General features: G+C 41.6%; 1 protein-coding gene across 2 annotated transcripts; it reads left to right on the forward strand.

The window, feature by feature from the left end:
* Window positions 1–180: 180 nt before the first annotated feature.
* atp7a (ATPase copper transporting alpha) lies at window positions 181–19,490 on the forward strand. 2 transcript variants are annotated; one of them, XM_030061686.1, is made up of 23 exons: window positions 181–282; window positions 2,291–2,421; window positions 3,679–4,183; window positions 4,845–5,627; window positions 6,745–6,942; window positions 8,780–8,943; window positions 9,200–9,361; window positions 9,513–9,589; window positions 10,175–10,397; window positions 10,583–10,816; window positions 10,940–11,031; window positions 11,443–11,570; window positions 12,045–12,199; window positions 12,295–12,429; window positions 12,672–12,866; window positions 13,326–13,508; window positions 13,669–13,882; window positions 14,000–14,146; window positions 14,770–14,912; window positions 16,168–16,371; window positions 16,823–16,940; window positions 17,050–17,152; window positions 17,283–19,490. In XM_030061686.1, the coding sequence occupies exons 2-23, from the start codon at window positions 2,302–2,304 to the stop codon at window positions 17,554–17,556; spliced, it is 4,557 nt and encodes a 1,518-aa protein (XP_029917546.1). In that variant the 5' UTR covers window positions 181–282; window positions 2,291–2,301; the 3' UTR covers window positions 17,557–19,490. The 2 variants fall into 2 exon arrangements, with proteins under 2 accessions (XP_029917546.1, XP_029917545.1); XM_030061685.1 differs by having other exon boundaries at window positions 238–490.
* The last annotated feature ends 1 nt before the right edge of the window (window position 19,491 follows it).

Genomic DNA, 19,491 nt, shown 5'->3' on the forward strand with positions numbered 1-19,491 from the left:
CAGTGGCACTAGTTCACCGTCGTGCGGAGGGGGACAGTGTGAAGCTGCACTGCTCCTCTCTCCCAGGAGTCTTGGACACACTTTATGGGGACAACAGGAGGACAAGTGGAGAGGAGAGGAGGCGAGGAGACGAGGAGACGAGGAAAGGAGGCCGGCTCGGAGCGGATCGTGGCCGGGCGGCGCAGCTCCGCCTCCCCGGCTGTGTCACGACGCACTGCTTTTAGTAGTCAGTCGGGCAGCTCAGGTTGGCATCCTCGGCATGTGTGGGAGAAAGACGGCGCGGTAGGTCGATATACCTGCTTTTTGTGATTCCAAGAAACAGAAACTGTTATTTCAGCGGCTGTTGTTGGACACAGCCACCGCAATGCCACCAAGTACTGACGTCGTTAAGCGTAACGTAACAGCTGAAGAGCAGACGTTAGCTTGTTAGCGTACCTTAGCTGACAGCCAAACAGCCAGCGTCCACTGTCCACACTCCACTGCTAAAAAGGTGAGAGTTGGCTTTTTTAAAGTTGTAGCTAATGCTGTGTCACCGTTGCGTGACACAAAGCAGTTAGTAGAAAGGCAGGTTTTCTGGTTTTTACAGGACAGCTGAATTTCAGTCTTTTTCCGCCAAATGTTTACCCTGGAAAATGTATTAGCACTGGGAAAACCTAGCTAAGCTTAGCCTGTCAGGTCTCCATATAACGTTAGCTGCCGTTCATTATAAAGCCCTAGCAGTTAACGTTACTTAATAAACTACTTTGTTGTTTATTGCAGGTAACCTCAGCTTGTAACTAAGGGATAATAAGGGATGTAAAGTTAGGTTTGCTTTGAGCAGCTTATGCAGCATAAATAATGACTAACTTGCATGAGTTGGAGGTCCTAGAAACATTTTGGTTAGAGGCCGAGTTTTTTGTGGAGCCACAGAATTAGTGATTTGTTGTGGATGATATTGTTTTGGTGCGATAAATAACCACAGTAGGTGGCAAATAGTCCTATATCAGCGATTATCATGATGATGACACGTTACGCAGCAATGATGGCTGGAAGAGAGAAACTTCTTTTTCATTCTCCGTAAAGTTATTCCCATAGAGGACAACAGAGTAAATAGCATTGATACCAGTTTTAGCGGCAGTGCAATGTGCAGTTAGTTTACGCAAAATCCACATTTTCAATCCGATTTTCTTTTACTCTATATAACGTTAGCTGTCGTTCATTATAAAGCCCTAGCAGCCCAACAAATCACTAATTCTGTGGCTCCACAAAAAACTATGTGTGGGAACAGGCAACTGTCTTAAAGCTACAGACTAGGGAATTTACTCTGATCTCAGATTTTACTGAGAAAGTATGTGGTTCCCCCATTTGGTTTTACATTTTTACATTCTAAGATATATAATTAAGATATTAATTATCTAAGCTGTAACGTCGATGAAAGCAAGAAGGATTGCAGCATTGTAGGATGTCTGTTTCCATAAAATGGATCTTATTGCATCAGTGGGACGGGTCCAATATTTATTGAGAGACTGTTTGTTATCTTGTTTATGCCTTTTAAAGACAGTGTGTATAATTTAGTCTTGCTGTTACCTCAAACTAAAATTAGTGGAGCCCAGGTGTTTCAGAGGTAATGTTGCATCATGTTTAGAGAAACATTTTTGACATTTTTGAATCATGACTAAATAAAAACTAATATTATTGGCCATGCACCACACCTGCATAAAATTACAAAAGAAACATTGGAAAGTTTTATAATTTTAACACATTAAACTTGAGCACCAAACAAGAAGTTTTTGTTCTTTCACTGTCTCTTCCACTGTCTCTTGTTTTTTTTTTTTTTTAAACAACACTGTTTCCTGATTTCCTGACAGGTTACATTTGGAGTCGTGTTTTCTATGCCCTCTGTAACCTGGAAGGTTGCCATGTGTATGAGTTGGAAAATATTTTTATGTAAATTTGTTCAAGGAAAAGTGTTAAGCATACACACTCATATTTTTTCATTGAAATGTTCAGTCCTCACAAAGCTTCATGGTGCAATAGTTCTTAAGAATGTGTGATTTAACGTCAGTAGAGATTTTCAGTATTATTTGATTTGCTTCACTGTGTTTTGTTGGATAAAATTTTATGAATTAATGGTATAACATAATTACAGAAGTGTAATGACTCACTGACTCTTGTGCTTGTCACTTTGATGTGGAGGGTTTGCCTGTATCCATCCTCTGACCCAACTTTATGATTGTTTCTGTTCTTTTGCTTGAAAGCCACAATCTCCCAAATGTGTAAGTTACACATTTTGCCCTTGTGTTCTTTATAGACTGAACAATCATGACGCAGAAAGCCAAGCTGTGCTCTGTAATTCTGGGAGTGGAGGGTATGACCTGTGGCTCCTGTGTCCAGTCCATAGAGCAGCGTATCGGATCTCTGCCGGGAGTTATCCATATACAGGTGAATGGAGATTACTTTGTATGTGTAACATTTAAAAGACACTAGGGGGTTAATTATTTTTGAAGAGTAATAGCATTATTTCAAAGATGTTAGAGCACCTTCATATAACAGATATATGTGTTTAATCAGAAATGCTTAATCAGAAGTGTCCTACAGTGTTTCTCTAAAGTTTAGTTACAGTTTCTTAAAGTCACTATTTCCTGAAGATTTTCTGAAGTAAAACATCCTAAATGTAATACCAGTTTAAAAACAGGATCTGAGATGACAGGATGATGAGGCGATGTTGTAATGCTGTCTTGTTTTGCTAACCTTCTCAGTTAAGGCTAATATGTTTACCTTATTACATTAACAAACAGTCTTAAGACAATAGAGATTGATTTGTCTCCAACTCTTTCTTCCCCTTCGGGCCGGCTGGTCAAAATTTACCATAAACAGTCATCCACGTAGCCTCGAGAGATTCCTAGATTGCAATAAATGCAGCCTGCTCCTTTGCTTATTCTGTGTTTACCCCTCAGGCTGAGGTCAAATGAGAAGATAACATAATAATGTGTTCTGGACAGAGCTCTGCCCTTTGCTGGACTGTGTCACAGCAGGTCGATAAGTAGCCTTTACCAGCAGGAAATGTCATTTGTGTCTTTAAAGGATTTATTGCCTTACGTAATACTTGTATTAATCCACATAGACATGTTTTGGGAGGAGGGAATTGATTTTTTTTTTCTTGTTAGAACAGTCTTTGTTTCCTTCAAAGCTACTCCCTGCTCTCCCTTTGCTCTCAAAAATAAATGGCTAATCCTTTGCAACCTACAGGCATACTCACTTTCTCCCCCAGATCCCATGCTATGGTTTGTAGCTCAGTCAGATGACCCCTTCAGTGAGTCATGTTTCCTCCTTGTTGAAGAAGCAGAGCAAAAAGTTGCCTTGTTGTTCTTGTTGGAAAAAGGTTACCAAGGCCAGTGAACTCATGTTCCCCCTTTTTTTATACTTAGGCAAGATAGGACAGCCATTGCACAAGAAGATGTCAGAATATTTTATGTCATACTGTCAGCTGTCTAAAATGCTACTGACAGCTGAATTGATTTAGGGTGGCCTGTTTTTTGACAACCTGTTTACCTCAGCATTTTATGACTGAATGGCAGGTGCAAAATTGGCAGGCATAGTCCACTAAATGCCCTCTTCAATGGCAAGGTATAAAATGATTTATAAAGCTCTCCGTGATATTAGTTTCTGTGTAACTATAACTGCTCTGTTGTTTTGCAGGTGTCTTTGGAGCTTAAGAATGCCACTGTCATATTTGACCACAGTCTGCAAAGCCCAGAGTCTCTGTCTGAGGCAGTCGAGGACATGGGCTTTGACTCCAGTCTGTCAGAGTCTGGCACGGCAACACCAGTTCCTACTGACACACAGCTGGTCCCCACCTCAGGCCTGACACCCGCAGCTCAACAGGAGGCCCTGGCGAGGCTCTCCAAGGTCCAGGGAGTACTAGATGTCAGGGAGAGCCAGGACCAGACAGGTCTCTCCATCACCTTTGTCCCTTCCCTAACCTCTGCACTGCAGCTGAGAGAAGTGGTGGCCAGTGTGCTGCCTGTGGAGATCCCAGCACCCAGCAGCCCCACACAGAAAGGTGTCACCACGGTCCCTTCTCAGAGCACAGGAGGAGGGGTGGAGCTGCTGAAGTTGTGCATAGAGGGGATGACCTGTCACTCATGCACCACAACTATTGAAGGGAAGATTGGAAAACTCAAAGGGATTGAAAAGATCAAAGGTGCTGTACTTTACCTGTCCTACAAGATTGTAGTCATAGTTTATTGAGTTTTCTACAGCTGGAAGTGAAGTGATGTTGCAGCACAGTTGCTGAGCTAAGCAGAAATGCAGGTGTATTATGTCTTGCAAGTGTGGTGGATTGTGCATGTCAGTGTTTCCAACAGGTTCACCTCGAAGATTATTCAGCAGGATTTGACTATGACTCATGAAATCCTTTTACTGGAACTCCTATCAGAAGTGACATGCGGAGAGATAGGATTATGTGATTGAGAGTAGAACGAGTGCATATGAGTTCTGCATACAAACTGGAGTTTTTAGAGTTATTTATCATATAAAGGATTTATTTCACAAATTCTGCATATCCATTTTGAATACATTTTGACATCTTAAATTCATCAGTCAGTATTTCCAAACCACTTCTACCCTCGTTAAGATAACTTTTTAGAAGCAACTTAACATTTATGCCCACAAATATGTTGTAGGTGTACATTTTAATAATAAATCTCAATTACATTTTGCTTGTTCACTGATTGTAATCATCTGCCTTCCCTTTTTATGCACACTTGCTTTCCATTCTCTTGCAGGTATGTCTTGAGAGAGACTCTCTTCTGAAGTCCTTGATGCTTTGTTAAAACTTTTTTTTCTGTCTTTATTCCCCACAGTTGCTTTAGAATCTCAGGAAGCTACAATAGTATACCTACCTTACCTCATCTCTGTCCAAACCATCATCGACCAGATTGCTGTTGCTGGCTTCAAGGCTTCAGTCAAGTCCAAGCCCCGCCCTCTGCAGCTGCTTCCCAATGAAATTGAACGTTTTATAGACTCTCATAGGTCAGCAGTTCCGTCCCAGTCCAAAACATCGGAAGACAAAGAAATCTTCATTGACTCAGTCCTTACCACGCTCAGGGTGACGGGCATGCACTGCCGTTCCTGCGTGGTCAATATCCAGGGCAATATTTCCACATTGCCTGGGGTCTCCTCTGTGGAGGTTTCCTTGGAGAAAGAGAAGGCCTCCATCTGCCATGACCCCCAGAAGATCACGGTGCCTCAGCTGCAGCAGGCGATCGAGGCACTGCCACCAGGGAACTTCAAAACCCAACTGTGGGACTCTTCCAGCACCTTTAGCCCTGCATCCACATTGCTCACCCCTGCTTTATCATCACCTCAGTCTGCATTAGCAGGAGCAACACAAGCCCAACTCACTACACCCAAGCCTTGCTTTAGCCAGCCCCTGCTGTCTGTTGCTCACATCCGCATTGAAGGGATGACTTGCAACTCCTGTGTCCAGTCCATTGAGGGCATGATCTCCCAGAAGAAGGGTGTGGTGTCTGCCCAGGTCTCACTCGCTAATCACCAGGGGGCATTTGAGTACGATCCCCTTTTGACTACTCCAGAAGAGCTGAGGGAGGCTGTAGAGGACATGGGCTTTGATGCTTACCTACCTGGTGAGAAGATTGATGGTTTGGTTTGATAATCACCAGTTAGGGCTACATGAGAAATGTATTTCTAGTGTGTAGTAACTTCATTAGAGATGTTGTGTTATTGCGTTATCCTCTGATTTATCAGATTTATTAGTTATCAGAGGTTGCATTCAATCCTTTGATTACTTAGACATCAGACTAGATCTGACTAGGAATGTTCCCTGACAGTCTCAGTGTTTCCAACATACATTATACTTGTGCAGCCCACCCATGTATATTAACAGCCATCCAAGTATAATCAGGCTTTCCCATTAATTTATTAAACGGTGGTGCTCCACCGAGCTCCAGTTTAACATCACCTATGCCCCCCTTCATGGTCACTGTCACCATGTAACCAGCATTTTGGTTTGCCAGGACACACACACACAGTCTTAAAGATGTTATTAGTAGGGCTGTGTCTAGTCAGTCAAGGGCAGTAACTTTTATGGTACCTGCAATGCTTGGCTTATAGAAAGTATTGGACAAAGAAGTGTCATATGAAACCACATTTATTTCAATACGTCATTAACAACAAGGTGCCTCCGCATGCAGCTTACCAGCTGTTGTGAAAAAAATCCAAGACTGCGGTTTTGTTTTTTGGGTTAGTTTATACTGGTGATAAAGAAAGTCAGTAGAGCTGACAAACAGGGATAGAGAAAAAGAGGCATGTCATTCTTTAGGAAACACTGAGCCTGTTGGTGCAGTTCCTGTCTCTTGAGCCACATGGGCCCTGACTGATTAGGGGTGATTCCTGGACAGTTTTCTCTGCTGTGCCGTGATGTCTCCTTCTCTACTTTACAACTGTATCAGTAAACAAAAAATACCAAGAGTGAGTTGACTGCCCACCGCTTAAAAAGATACTGCATAAAAGAACTTTTTGACTGTTATTCTAAATGAACACACTTGCTATACGTAGCCCTAGTATAAGTTAAATTTCAAGAAATTCTTCCATATCCAAATCAGTAATCCAGTAGTAGTAGTTGAGCAGTTTCAGTTAAGTTAAATAGATAGCCCAGCTCCAGTTCTGCATGTAAATAGCAATACTAACCACATATTTGGATTTCTTATAATAACCCCATTAACCATAATTTGCTGTCTACAGAGACCAACTCGCTGGTACCCGATCCCAAACCCTCGAGTCCAGCGCCTGTGAAAGAAAAGGAGCTGGACAGCGACCCAGAGGGAGAAACCCTCAAAGTAGGCAAGGGGAGCAACCTTTCTAAATGCTTCATCCAGATAGGAGGGATGACCTGTGCTTCCTGTGTGGCAAACATTGAGCGGAACCTCAAAAATGAACCTGGTGCGTCAAATGTCAGGAATTTTATTCTTATTTTCTACTTCTGCTCACATTTTACTTTTTCTTTATTGAAAAGAAGAAAAAAATGAAACAGGTGGTCATCATCTCTACCAGTACCTATACCTCCTTACATACAAACATCTTGATTAACATCATACATTTCTCAATAGTCTAGTCTATGTGCACCTAATCAGTTTTTCCTAGCACTTTGTACATTTTCTAGCTTTAGTCTTAACACAAAAGTGAGTCCTTCTGTGTTATATATTTTATTTACAATCTTGAGACATTTGTCCTTTGTTGGAGGTTCAGATTTCAACCATTTCCTGGTTATAGCTTTCCTGCTGCCTGCTAAGAGAGTCTTTAATAGGTATTTATCTTGTTCTGTAATAGTATCTGGAATATTTCCTTGATGTAATGTAAGAAGTGTGTAATCCATCTATATTCCCATTATAGTTGTGACTAAAGCTACTACCTCCCACCTCTATGGTTGGATTTTTGGGCCTCCAGTGCTAGGCCAGACACTGAGAGGCTGATTGTAGGGCTTTTAGATTAGGAGTGGTAAAGGATCTCACACAAGGTTCTTTCATCCAAACTCCTTGTTAACTTTTATACTTGCTTATACTCTATTTATATACTCTCTTATAACTAATCTCTTATTATCGCTTGCTTAATATGTTTTGAAAAATATGTCCTTTATTTGTATTTTTAACATGTATGTCAAGATAATCTCTAACTTGAAGATACCTGTAGAACGCTGCTTTTTCAAGACAATATACATCTGATAGAACGTGAAACTCTTCAGCTGTCCTCTAGAAATGATTGAGCAATAAGATGTATTACATTTATGAATACAAAAATGTAAACCTCTAGGTTTGTCATAAACCAGCCAGCTCTGCACCTTTGCCTGTTCCTCCAGATATAATTTCTTCAGTATTATAAGCCATAACCTAATTGAGAATGCTGTTACTTCATTCAAATTATCATATTCCTGTTCAAAGACACTTTTACTTACTAATATGATCTGTATTGGTATATTTATTTGTGTTTTTTTGTTTTGTTTTGTTTTGGTATGTTGACTGGCAAGATACAGGATCTTGGAAGTACATTCATCTTTATTATTTCAATCCTATTGTTCATATCGAATGGAAGAATAGTTCATCTCGAAATATCTGTTTTTATTTCCTCAATGATTGGTCTATACTTGCTTTCAAGAAGTTTTGGATTGTCTTTTGGTATGTTTATACCTAAACATTTTATTATCTCTGCCATTTAAAGTCACACTTTCTCCTTGTTTCTTTTTTAGGAGAATAATTATTTCTTAATCTGAAACAGGTCCAAACTGCTGTCCTTCCTATCCCACTCTGTGGGGATAATTTAAGATGACTGCATATCTCCACAGTTGTGGGAGTTGTGGGAATGATGTGGTTTAAAATGCGAAGCAGCATTGATCTTATTTTTGGTATACATTTTTTATATATACATTCTTTGGGATAGCCGTCTGTTTCTGGTGCTTTATTTGTGTTAAGTAAGATAGCACAGTCCTCTTCGGCCATAGTTATCTCAACCAACAGTGCATTGTGCTGGTGTTTTCCTAAGGAAGAGGCTAAGTATTTCTTCATTATTGGAATGTAAGTTCTGACTGGTGGAGTATATGAATCTTTATGGCTCGAATGACCAAAGTATGTCCTCCAAATTGCTGCTTATTGTTTTGGTTCTGAGATTCCTGATTTTATCGATAACATTTCTTTCTCGACCTGTATTCTGATGTATCAACTGTATCACACGACTGTCGTGTTAGTTGTTGGCTTAATATAAAGATTAAGTCTTTGATGTTGTGCAGGTATCTACTCAGTTCTGGTGGCACTGATGGCCAGTAAGGCAGAGGTGCGTTACAGCCCTGATGTTATTGACCCATTGAGGATCGCTGAGTGTGTGAGAGAGCTGGGCTTCACTGCCTCAGTCATGGAGAACTACGAGGGTTCAGACGGAAATCTGGAACTAGTGGTGAGTTTGTGTGAGGCTTTGTTGACATGAGTGACAACAGTTAGAGAACAACATGATAACATTCAATACCATTTATTTCATAAAGTTATATCAAGGTCATAGATAAACAGTTCCATTGTTGGTTGAAGAAAGTATTCAGTGCTTGCGATTTGCTTTTCCAGCAGCTCACATGATTCATGTGAGAGCTTTAGTCCAAACCCTCCAGACTATTTTTGGCCCTCTCTCTACTTGATTGCCTCTCTTCACGTTCTTTCAGGTCAGGGGAATGACATGTGCCTCTTGTGTTCACAAAATCGAATCCAGCCTTATGAAAGAAAAGGGGATAATATATGCCTCTGTTGCCCTGGCAACCAACAAAGCCCACATTAAATATGAATCGGAAATAATAGGGCCAAGAGATGTCATCAAGCTGATCGAGGTATTTACTCCTGCCCATGTCTTTTACTCACAGTAAAAGTTGTTTAAAAATGTTTTGAGGCCAGTTGATATTTGTAGAAATGTATTGAAGTATTTTACAGAAATGTGCAACACACACACAAAAAACTGACTTATGTGACTCTTATTGGTAGAGTCTGGGGTTTGAAGCATCTCTGGTAAAGAGGGATCGCACCGCCAGTCACCTGGACCACAGCAAGGAGATAAGACAGTAAGTACCATTGTGTGAGTGCACATGCATCCACTAGTGTCTGCTAATCACATGCAAAAACAGCAGTTAATGCTTGGTGGTTCACCAGTTAAAACCCCTAACCGTGAATCAGAGTATTTAATATCTACTGAGGATAAAGGATCTCTTTGGCCTCAGAGTAGCTTCAGTCCTTCTTGGAATGCTGTAATCAAGTCCTGAACTGTGGTAATGTTTGGGTCTGTTTTGGTGGAGGTTCTGTGTCTGCATTTTGTCTGTATTTGCCTTTTTGTTGTCATGACTGTCCAGGCTGCTTTCCTTGCTATCTAAAGTCATTTTTAATGTGTGTGATGGACACTCCTGCATTTCAGGCACCGACTATTTACCCTCTTTAGATGTAATTTTCTTTGTGTAGCTTTGAAAATTCCTTTTGAATTTGACACATACTGCTAATTTACATTCCACTTTGTGTAACCTTATTGCTTTTGTTAATGGAATTTAGTTCATTAGTTGATTTAGTTCATTTAGTTAGTCATTTTTCATGTGGGGTTTCTGTTGTTGTGTCTGCCCCATGTATTTCTCATAACCAAATATCTCCCTCCTCTCAAGGTGGAGAAAGTCTTTCCTGGTGAGTTTGTTCTTCTGTGTGCCCGTGATGGGAATGATGATGTACATGATTATCGTGGACCACCAGATCAGCATGTCACATCACCACAACGCCACAGCTGAGGACCGCAAGCAGTACCACTCCACCATGTTCCTGGAGAGACAGCTGCTCCCAGGCCTCTCCATCATGAACCTCCTCTCCTTCATCTTTTGTGTGCCTGTGCAGGTAGATCACAGAGATTAACTGCATGCTTGGTGAACATGATATGGTAATATAATCTGTGCAGATTGAGATTGTAAAAGAAGCACTTATTCACTTGGGTGTGTTTGGATGGGCGGGGGGGGTCTGAATCTGAATGAAATGTGTGCGGTCCAGTGAACACAAGCTTTTTTGTCCTTTCCTCTCCTCAGTTTATTGGAGGCCGCTACTTCTACATCCAAGCCTACAAAGCACTCAAACACCGGTCAGCCAACATGGATGTCCTGATAGTTCTGGCTACCTCCATAGCCTTCACATACTCATTGATCATCCTCATAGTGGCCATGGTGGAGAAGGCAAAAGTCAACCCCATTACATTCTTTGACACACCACCCATGCTCTTCGTCTTCATCTCCCTGGGACGCTGGCTGGAACAGATAGCCAAGGTTGGGCAAATAATAGATTTCTTCATATCTGTGACATTTTATCATTTTGAATCTAAGAGGATGGGGCTATAGTACCCATTACTCACAGACACATTGTTCCATGTGCATGCTTCTCCCTTCCAGAGCAAGACATCTGAGGCTTTGTCCAAACTGATGTCTCTACAAGCCACTGAGGCCACAGTGGTCATTCTTAACAGTGACAAGTCTATTCTCAGGTACTCCTTGTTCTCTGTATTCTTTGTTTTCATAAGAACCTCTCATATCTTGAGTTTGAGTTAGATTACAGCAAATATAAATGTTTACACTTGACAAGTTATTTGACATGTCTGACACTGCATTGCAAATATTGTGAAGGAGAGGTGCTACATAAACAAGCTAGCTCTGTGAAATAAGTCCAGGTAAATTTTCTACTAACTGTGAAGAGGTGGTTGTTGTTGTTGTTGTTGTTGGGTTTTTTTTGGTGAAAGAATGAAAATGTAGTACCCTTTTTATATTAGAGTATCCCATCTGTTTTTTCTTTATTCTATCCTTTTCACTGTTTATTGACACGTGTGTGTGTGTGTGTGTGTGTGTGTGTGTGTGTGTGTGTGTGTGTGTGTGTGTGTGTGTGTGTGTGTGTGTTGCAGTGAGGAGCAGGTGGATGTTGAGCTGGTGCAGAGGGGCGATGTGGTGAAGGTTGTACCTGGAGGAAAGTTTCCAGTGGATGGAAGGGTCATTGAGGGTCACTCGATGGCTGACGAGTCCCTCATCACAGGTTGGTCTCTCTCTCTCTCTCTCTCTCTCTCTCTCTCTCTCTCTCTCTCTCTCTCTCTCTCTCTCTCTCTCTCTCTCTCTCTCTCTCTCTCTGTTCATACTGTATCTATATTTTTGTATTTTGCATATTCTGCTATCATTCTTTGTTTGCTTCAATAAGTTATGCTGTTGTTATTGAGAAAATAGGCTGCAGTCCATACTTTTAGCCATAGTTTTGAAATTATCAGTTACATCTGTTTATGTAACTTTTATTCACTATATTGTTGTTGATATTCTTTTTAACTTTGCTGCATCCTATTGCTATTAACTTGTCAGTAACATGAAAATCTTGCCACTAAAAAATATCGTTTGATCTTGCAATATTATGTGAGTGGTGTTTAGTCTCAAACAGTGGGATTTGCCCCAAGGGACTTGGAGCTGTTTTCAATTGTCCCAATCTGTTGCATTTTATACCAGCTGTTGCTTTGTTCCCTAGGTGAAGCCATGCCAGTGACTAAGAAGCCTGGCAGTTCAGTGATAGCTGGCTCCATCAACCAGAATGGCTCCCTGCTCATCAGTGCTACACATGTCGGTATGGACACCACCCTGTCTCAGATTGTCAAACTGGTTGAGGAGGCACAGACTTCAAAGGTGAGTTGTGGATGGTCCTGATGATGGTGCTGTACAGTATCTACTTTGAAGCAGAAAATACTCATCTATTTGATTTCTGACTTGTCTGCTTTCAGGCTCCGATCCAGCAGTATGCAGATAAAATCAGTGGCTACTTTGTCCCCTTCATTGTTGGCATTTCTCTACTCACCCTATTCGCCTGGATCCTAATTGGGTTTTTGGATTTCCCTCTAGTTGAGAAATACTTCCCTGTAAGTTTTCCCATCATCCGTAATATCTGTTGCAAACTCCTCAGTATGCCATCAAACAAAATCCACTTCTTTTTTACTGATCTAAAACAGAGTGGCTCTGCCTTCACAGTAATTAGTTTTTACTACCTCTGATGAGGCCTATCATAACTAATTTTCACCTGTCAGTTTTACTTGTCATTGAAGTTGCAGGTATAAATAGCTGATGTGGATATCACATTATCAACTCCAATTACCCCCTGCAGGGTTACGACAAGAGCATTTCCAAGGCTGAGGCAGTGATTCGCTTTGCTTTCCAAGCCTCCATAACAGTGTTATGCATCGCCTGCCCCTGCTCCCTTGGCTTGGCAACCCCAACAGCTGTCATGGTGGGCACGGGGGTGGGAGCTCAGAACGGCATCCTGATCAAGGGAGGAGAGCCACTTGAGATGGCCCATAAGGTAAGTGTGTGGGAGCGGTGATATTCTGTCACCCGTTATGTGTAATTATTTATTTATATAACTGACCAACTGCCATGTTCATTTACATTGTGAAATCTGCACTGTTATGCAGTTCAAAGTGTTTCTATGGTTTACGCCTTGGTAGCTCACCGGATAAAAGCGCCTGCCACTTATAAAGGCTGATACTTGATTGCAGCGTCCTGGATTCAAATTCAACCTCAAGCCATTTGCTGCATGTTATGCCCTCTCTCTCCGCTGCCTTTCCTCTCTTTACGACTCGACCATCAAATAAAGCAGAAATGCCAAAAAAAAAAATCTTGATGGGAAAAAAAGTGCTTCCTTGGTTAAACTGTCGCACCTGTCTTTATATTGCTTGAATTAAATATCCTAGAACTAAAGATCTCGATAAATAGGTCAGTATTTCTAGTAGATAATTTTCATGTCTACCTCTATTTGCAGGTTCAGTCAGTTGTGTTTGATAAGACTGGCACCATTACGTATGGTGCTCCCAAGGTCATCCAAGTCAAGATTGTTGTGGAAGGGAACAAAATGCCCCGGTCCCGACTGCTGGCCATAGTTGGGACAGCTGAGAACAACAGCGAGCACCCGTTAGGGGCGGCAATCACCAAATACTGCAAACAGGTTTGTCTCTGAGGATTTATAGGAGTCATAGGGGGTAAAACTGAGACAGACTCCACTTTAGAAACACTTTAGAAAGAAGATTGAACTTTTTGGTCATTCATATGATCTGTAATGTGTTTCTGCAATGTGTTACTCAACATTTGTTACCATCCTTATGCAGGAGCTCAACACGGAGTCTTTTGGAGCATGTACAGACTTCCAGGCAGTGCCGGGCTGTGGTATCCGATGCCAGGTCAGCAACACAGAGGCCTTGTTGAGGCAGGGGGACAGCGACAGCGAGGACAACAACCAGCGCAATGGTGTCCTAGTCCAGATCAGCGACTCCCGAACATCCACCGGCTCCCATCCCCTCATTATGGACCCACAGCCACTTAGTATGTTGGGGAATGTAGTCATGTTTTCAGCAGATATAACCAACTATGGTGCACAGCTTTCAATGAGTCAAAAGCAGGAATGGATGAAAGTCTAACCCATGTGATTTCTGTGTGCAGCCCTGGCCCAAACAGCCTCCTACCTTGTTCTGATTGGGAACAGGGAGTGGATGAGGAGGAATGGCATGCAGATCAGACCTGACGTAGATGAGGCCATGACAGAGCATGAACGCAGGGGACGCACCGCTGTCTTGGTAGCTGTGGACAGTGAGTAATGCTTACAATGAGAATTGGTCCTTGTTTACCCATAATTTCTTGACTGACTGCTGATTGTGAAGTTCTTTTCTAAAACATATTGAAAATGCATCTTTCTTTTTTTTCCCTGTTTTTGGCCCCCATCCACACTAAGTTGGTGTTGTGTACTTTCGAAAATAGGGATTTTTGAAAATGCTCTCTAAAGTGTGTAAATTGAAAACAATGGTCTGGTGTTGTATTGTGGAGGTTTCTAAAAATACTGACCTAAGAGTATCATGTAGACTAGTATATGGAGCCTTTGGAGGCCATGCATGAACAGCTGGTTAATAGGGAACTTGTAAGTGTGTGGATGCTAGTGCGTTTGGTGTCAAATTTATCCAGCTGAGGTTATATCACATACCATATATCAAAGCTGTGTCCTTACCGCAGCGGGCTGGGTTCAATTCTGGACTGAGCCCTTCGCTGCGGGGCATCCTCTGTCCCCCCTGCCTTTCCTGTCTCTCCACTATTACTATTGAATAAAGCAGAAACGCCCCCTAAAATATTTAAATCTAAAATTTATCCAGCTTAGTGTGGACATAGCCTTAGAGAAGATATGTGCACGTGTACCATTATATATTTCCCTTTGTGCACAGGCTTGCTGTGTGCAATGATAGCCATTGCCGACACAGTGAAGCCAGAGGCTGAGCTGGCTGTCCACACCCTGACCAACATGGGTCTGGAAGTTGTGCTGATGACCGGGGACAACAGCAAGACAGCAAGGGCCATTGCTGCTCAGGTATGGGACTGTATGTTGTTATTAAAAAGAAATGGAGCATGCACATTCAACCAGATGCTGGGCAGACAGACATAAAAAAAATATGGCATCCTGATCTCAATTTAAGAGTTGCTCTCAAAATTTAGCGTCAAATCAGATAATGGGATTGAAATGGTGGTCTGATTTGATCATATGTTGTCATCACCTGATACTGAGATGACTTTGGCATACAAAGTAAACGTAATACTTTTCATGTAGGAATGGAATGGGAAAGAATACAACTGACAGGATATGATGTGTGGAGGATTATGAGAAAAGGAAAGAGGGTTGAGTCTTGTGATGTGGCGCTGTGAATAACTCTTTTTCAGTGAGTTGATCTTCTACATGTTATGAAAAGGACTGATAATCATTGCAGAGAATATGTGTACCTACCCGAGCAACTGAGTTTTACAGTGTCTTATTCCGACTAAATGACATTGATCAACCAACCTTAGCACCCCAGTCACAGCTGTCAGAAGAGTAAGCACAGCATTCTGGGTAGAGCTGATGAACGTTGCTTTCAGCAGAAAATCTGATGAGGTCCATTGAAACAATGGACCTCATCTGACTGTGTGCTCACTCTAGATTTATCCTGTAGTGTGGAGACAGCTCCGTGGGCCATGAGAGGCAAATCCAGGTCAGTCAGTCAGTCAGATGTCAGACATTTCACTCATCTACCTGTGTACTGTCAAACTCCATTATGGCTTACACAGCTTGAGGGATATCTGAACTATGAGTCTTGACATTTTAGCTGAGAATTACCGCAGTCCTCTGCTTGTATTCAGAAAGAACCACGTCACTCCAGGTGACATGGTTCTTGACATTTACAATATTTATTTATCCACTTAGAGATTTTAAGGGTGACAACAACAGTGACAAGTAGCCATGTCATTTGCAGTACATTTGCTACAGAACCATGGATAGTGCTCTATATCTGAGCACTATCAAACTTCATAACCATATGTTATTAATTGAGCAACAGCTTCTGAAAGGAAGTATTTTTTCTGTTGTGAAACCTTTAACTGTCTACATTCATCAGTTTCAAATGTTCATAATGTTTTCAGATCTCATAAATGTGTATTATGACTGTTATTTGCATTTTTACAGTGTTTTGAGTGTTTTTTTTTTTTTTTCTTTAAGTGAATGCATGGGACTGTGAATTGGGAATTGGTACTGGTCATTTTTTAAAAACATGTTTAAGTTGCTGCATGTCAGTCTCCCTGCTTCCTCCCTCCAGGTTGGCATCAGGAAGGTGTTTGCTGAGGTGCTGCCCTCACACAAGGTGGCCAAGGTGGAACAGCTGCAGCAGGCAGGGAAGAGAGTGGCCATGGTGGGTGACGGGGTCAATGACTCGCCTGCTCTGGCCATGGCTGACGTGGGCATCGCCATAGGAACGGGAACTGATGTTGCTATAGAGGCAGCAGATGTGGTGTTGATCAGGGTGAGCTCGGGAGCTTGGAGGAGTGCTGAAATTTAGTCTGTCATGAATTCATTGCTGCTGTCTTTCAGGTCAACTCATATATGTATTTCAGCTCTACTGGATTTTTATAAAAATGCTTCTACATTTAAAATAGGATTCGTTGCCACTATATATCCCCTTGTTAGTCAGAATTTGGGTCTATTTTTCTTCATTTATTACAAATATTTTAAGTGTAAGTAACAACTGGTAGCTTTTATGCTCACAGTTTCAAGATAAAGTTTGGTTGTTACCTTTATAAAGCCTCAAGCTCTCAAAATGTATTCATTAGACTTTTTGTAGCAGGGATGTTTATTTAATTTATGTAGGTAGGACAAATTGTTGTTGAAGAAATTCCCCTTTTTAATTGGATTAGACACACATTCCAACTGATGGCATTAACTTTTGAATTTTATTTTTCTGACTTTGTGTGTAGAATGATCTGCTGGATGTTGTGGGCAGTATCGACCTCTCCAAGAAAACGGTCAAGAGGATCAGGATTAACTTTGTCTTTGCACTCATTTATAACCTTGTTGGTATTCCCATTGCTGCTGGTAGGTGTAATAGAAGATAACTATTTTTAATTGATATCAAATAGAAAAAGAATGTTGCAGTAACTTCACTCATGTCTGCTCCTGCAATTATGATTACTCTTGTTCACAGGTGTATTCCTTCCCATTGGTCTGGTGCTGCAGCCATGGATGGGCTCTGCTGCCATGGCATTGTCCTCAGTCTCTGTGGTCATGTCTTCTCTTCTGCTCAAATGGTAATGAACTATATACTCAGTAAAGGCTTTTTTCTTAACTGGTTGCCTTTTTTAGTGATTAATATTTCTGAGGTATTTACCATTGATTTTTTCCCCCCTTTGTCTGTCTCTCCCTTGTCTTTCTGTGTAGTTACACTAAGCCCAGTGCTGAGAAGCTGGAGGCCCAGCTGGGCAGCCACAGGCGGCAGGGCAGCCTATCTGATGTAAGTGTTCACATCGGTATGGGCGAGCTAAGACGGCCTTCCCCGAAACTCAGCCTGCTGGACCGAATTGTCAACTACAGCCGTGCCTCAATCAACTCCCTGCGCTCCGACAAGCACTCCCTCAACAGCTTGGCGCTCAGTGAGCCGGACAAGCACTCCCTGCTCGTGGGGGAGGCCCTGTGTGAGGAGGAGTTTGTCTGAGGCAAGGCTAGTGAAGCCTTGCTTGGGCCAGCAAAGGCTTTTGTATGCTAAGATTGACTATCTTCATGTATGAAAAGCTAGGCCAAGCTACACTGTAAGGGTTACAGTGGATAATGGCCTTCATCCATTGTAGATACCCTCAGGGTGGCACAGTTGACTTGAAAAAAGCCCATATGCTCCTTTTTTCTGTAGCTGGTCAAGCTGACTACATGCACTTCAAAGGGTGCTGGGTGACTCCTCTCCCTCACTACCAGAGTGTTTTGTGAAGGTCATGGATGTCCTCAGGGGGACAGTAAAGTAGGAGACTGACTGACGCTCTTTGTTAAGGGGCAGGCATCTTTATTGAGTCTTGACGCAAGACAGTGTCCACATCCAGGAAGCTGAGTGCTGTTCTCCAGGGCCCATGTGGTCATTTTCCCAGGACAATCTTTAACATCTATCCAAAGACAGTTTCAAAATGGTGCCCCATGCAAGAGTGGACATCTCAGAATTGTATTTTCCTTATCGGGAAAATTGTAATACTACTTGTATATTATAATTCTATGACAGAGTATTTATATGACCCTTATTTATCACTGTTTTCATTATATCCTTTGTGAAAAATGAAGTAGTATGATTGAATCCAAATGCAAACTGTCATTTTCAAGTTCCCAGAATGTAGAATCAATGAGTAAGGCAAATTGTTAAAAAACAAACTAACAAACGTAATCACAAGAACTCAACTTGCTCACACACCCAGAGTGAGCTGTAAATGTCAATGTTTCCCAAGTGCCAATGTTAATGCCACTTTGGCAAAGTCCAAACACATTCCAAAGATTGCACCGTGCCGAACAGGTCACCTTGAACTGAATGTGTCCAGATTGTGAACAGCGATAAGGCCAGTGATTTCCAGAATAAGACTGTTCTGACATTGGACGAGTTTGTGTGGGAAGGCTGACGATTAAAGAAGTAGTCTGTAGTCTTGTAGTGGGTCTTGTAGTGGTTTACAAGTCTCCTTAGCTGTGTGAGTGAAAGGCGTCTACATGATTGATTTCTGATCTGTTAACCCCAATTCATTCCCTGTGTTTTCTTCTGATAAAAGTCCTGTTTCAGATCTGTTAATTCATGTTAAATAAGCACATTTAGGACGCACTGTACTCTGCCAATGAATGTGAACATTCTTCACTGTGAATCAAACAGTGGTTGTTACATGGTGGTAAGCCGGTGTCATGGCTGCTTGAATAGTCTGGGGTGTCTTGTTGCAGAGTTTATGCTGTGATGCAGTCTACCCTGACACGGCCAAATAGTGAATGTGTTCATGTATTCTTTGTCTTCAGAACACAAAAACTCATGTTACTTTATTTTTCCTGAGTGCTCTGCTGATTTCTCTGGTTTAGAGGAGACATGTAATAGGATCAGTAGACAAAACACAAAGCTGTGTCCTTGCAGCTCTACCAAACAGGAGTTACTGAGAAATAACTTGAGTTTACTCATTTACTGCTTGCATAAAAGATTTTAAAAATGCTGTACACACCATCAAATCATTTTATAACTGCATACAATTATGTTAAGTTTTTTGTACCATTTTTGCTTGCCTGTCTCTTCTGAAAACAGTTACAGCAATCTGTTTCTTGTTTTTGTGTGTTACAAATCGCATGGACTGTTGCTTTTCAGTTTCCTCACATCTCACATCCACACTTGTCAGTTAAATGCTTCTTTCCATAGTTTGGCACATACACCGTGTCCCACTGCTTCCTCATGTCTTGTTTACATGTCCACCACAGCTTGCTGAGTGTTGAGTGCATTAGACACCAATCTGATGTTTGTCCATATCTTTGTAAAGAAATGCATAGGGCTTTGGATCTGTGTGCAGACAAATCAAAACAAGGCAATGTTTTATCTTGTGTAGTTCTGAAAGTTAATGTGCCTTGGATTAAAGTGCTTTTGTAATGTCAC

Source organism: Myripristis murdjan, chromosome 10 (assembly GCF_902150065.1).
Source record: "Myripristis murdjan chromosome 10, fMyrMur1.1, whole genome shotgun sequence".
NCBI classification, from domain to species: Eukaryota; Metazoa; Chordata; class Actinopteri; order Holocentriformes; family Holocentridae; genus Myripristis; species Myripristis murdjan.

Coding starts and splice junctions, on each gene's coding strand:
- atp7a (XM_030061686.1), top strand. CDS start 2,302: ATGACGCAGAAAGCCAAGCTGTGCTCTGTAATTCTGGGAGTGGAGGGT. Junction 4,184..4,844: donor AGGGATTGAAAAGATCAAAG/GTGCTGTACTTT, acceptor TATTCCCCACAG/TTGCTTTAGAATCTCAGGAA. Junction 12,867..13,325: donor CACTTGAGATGGCCCATAAG/GTAAGTGTGTGG, acceptor CTCTATTTGCAG/GTTCAGTCAGTTGTGTTTGA.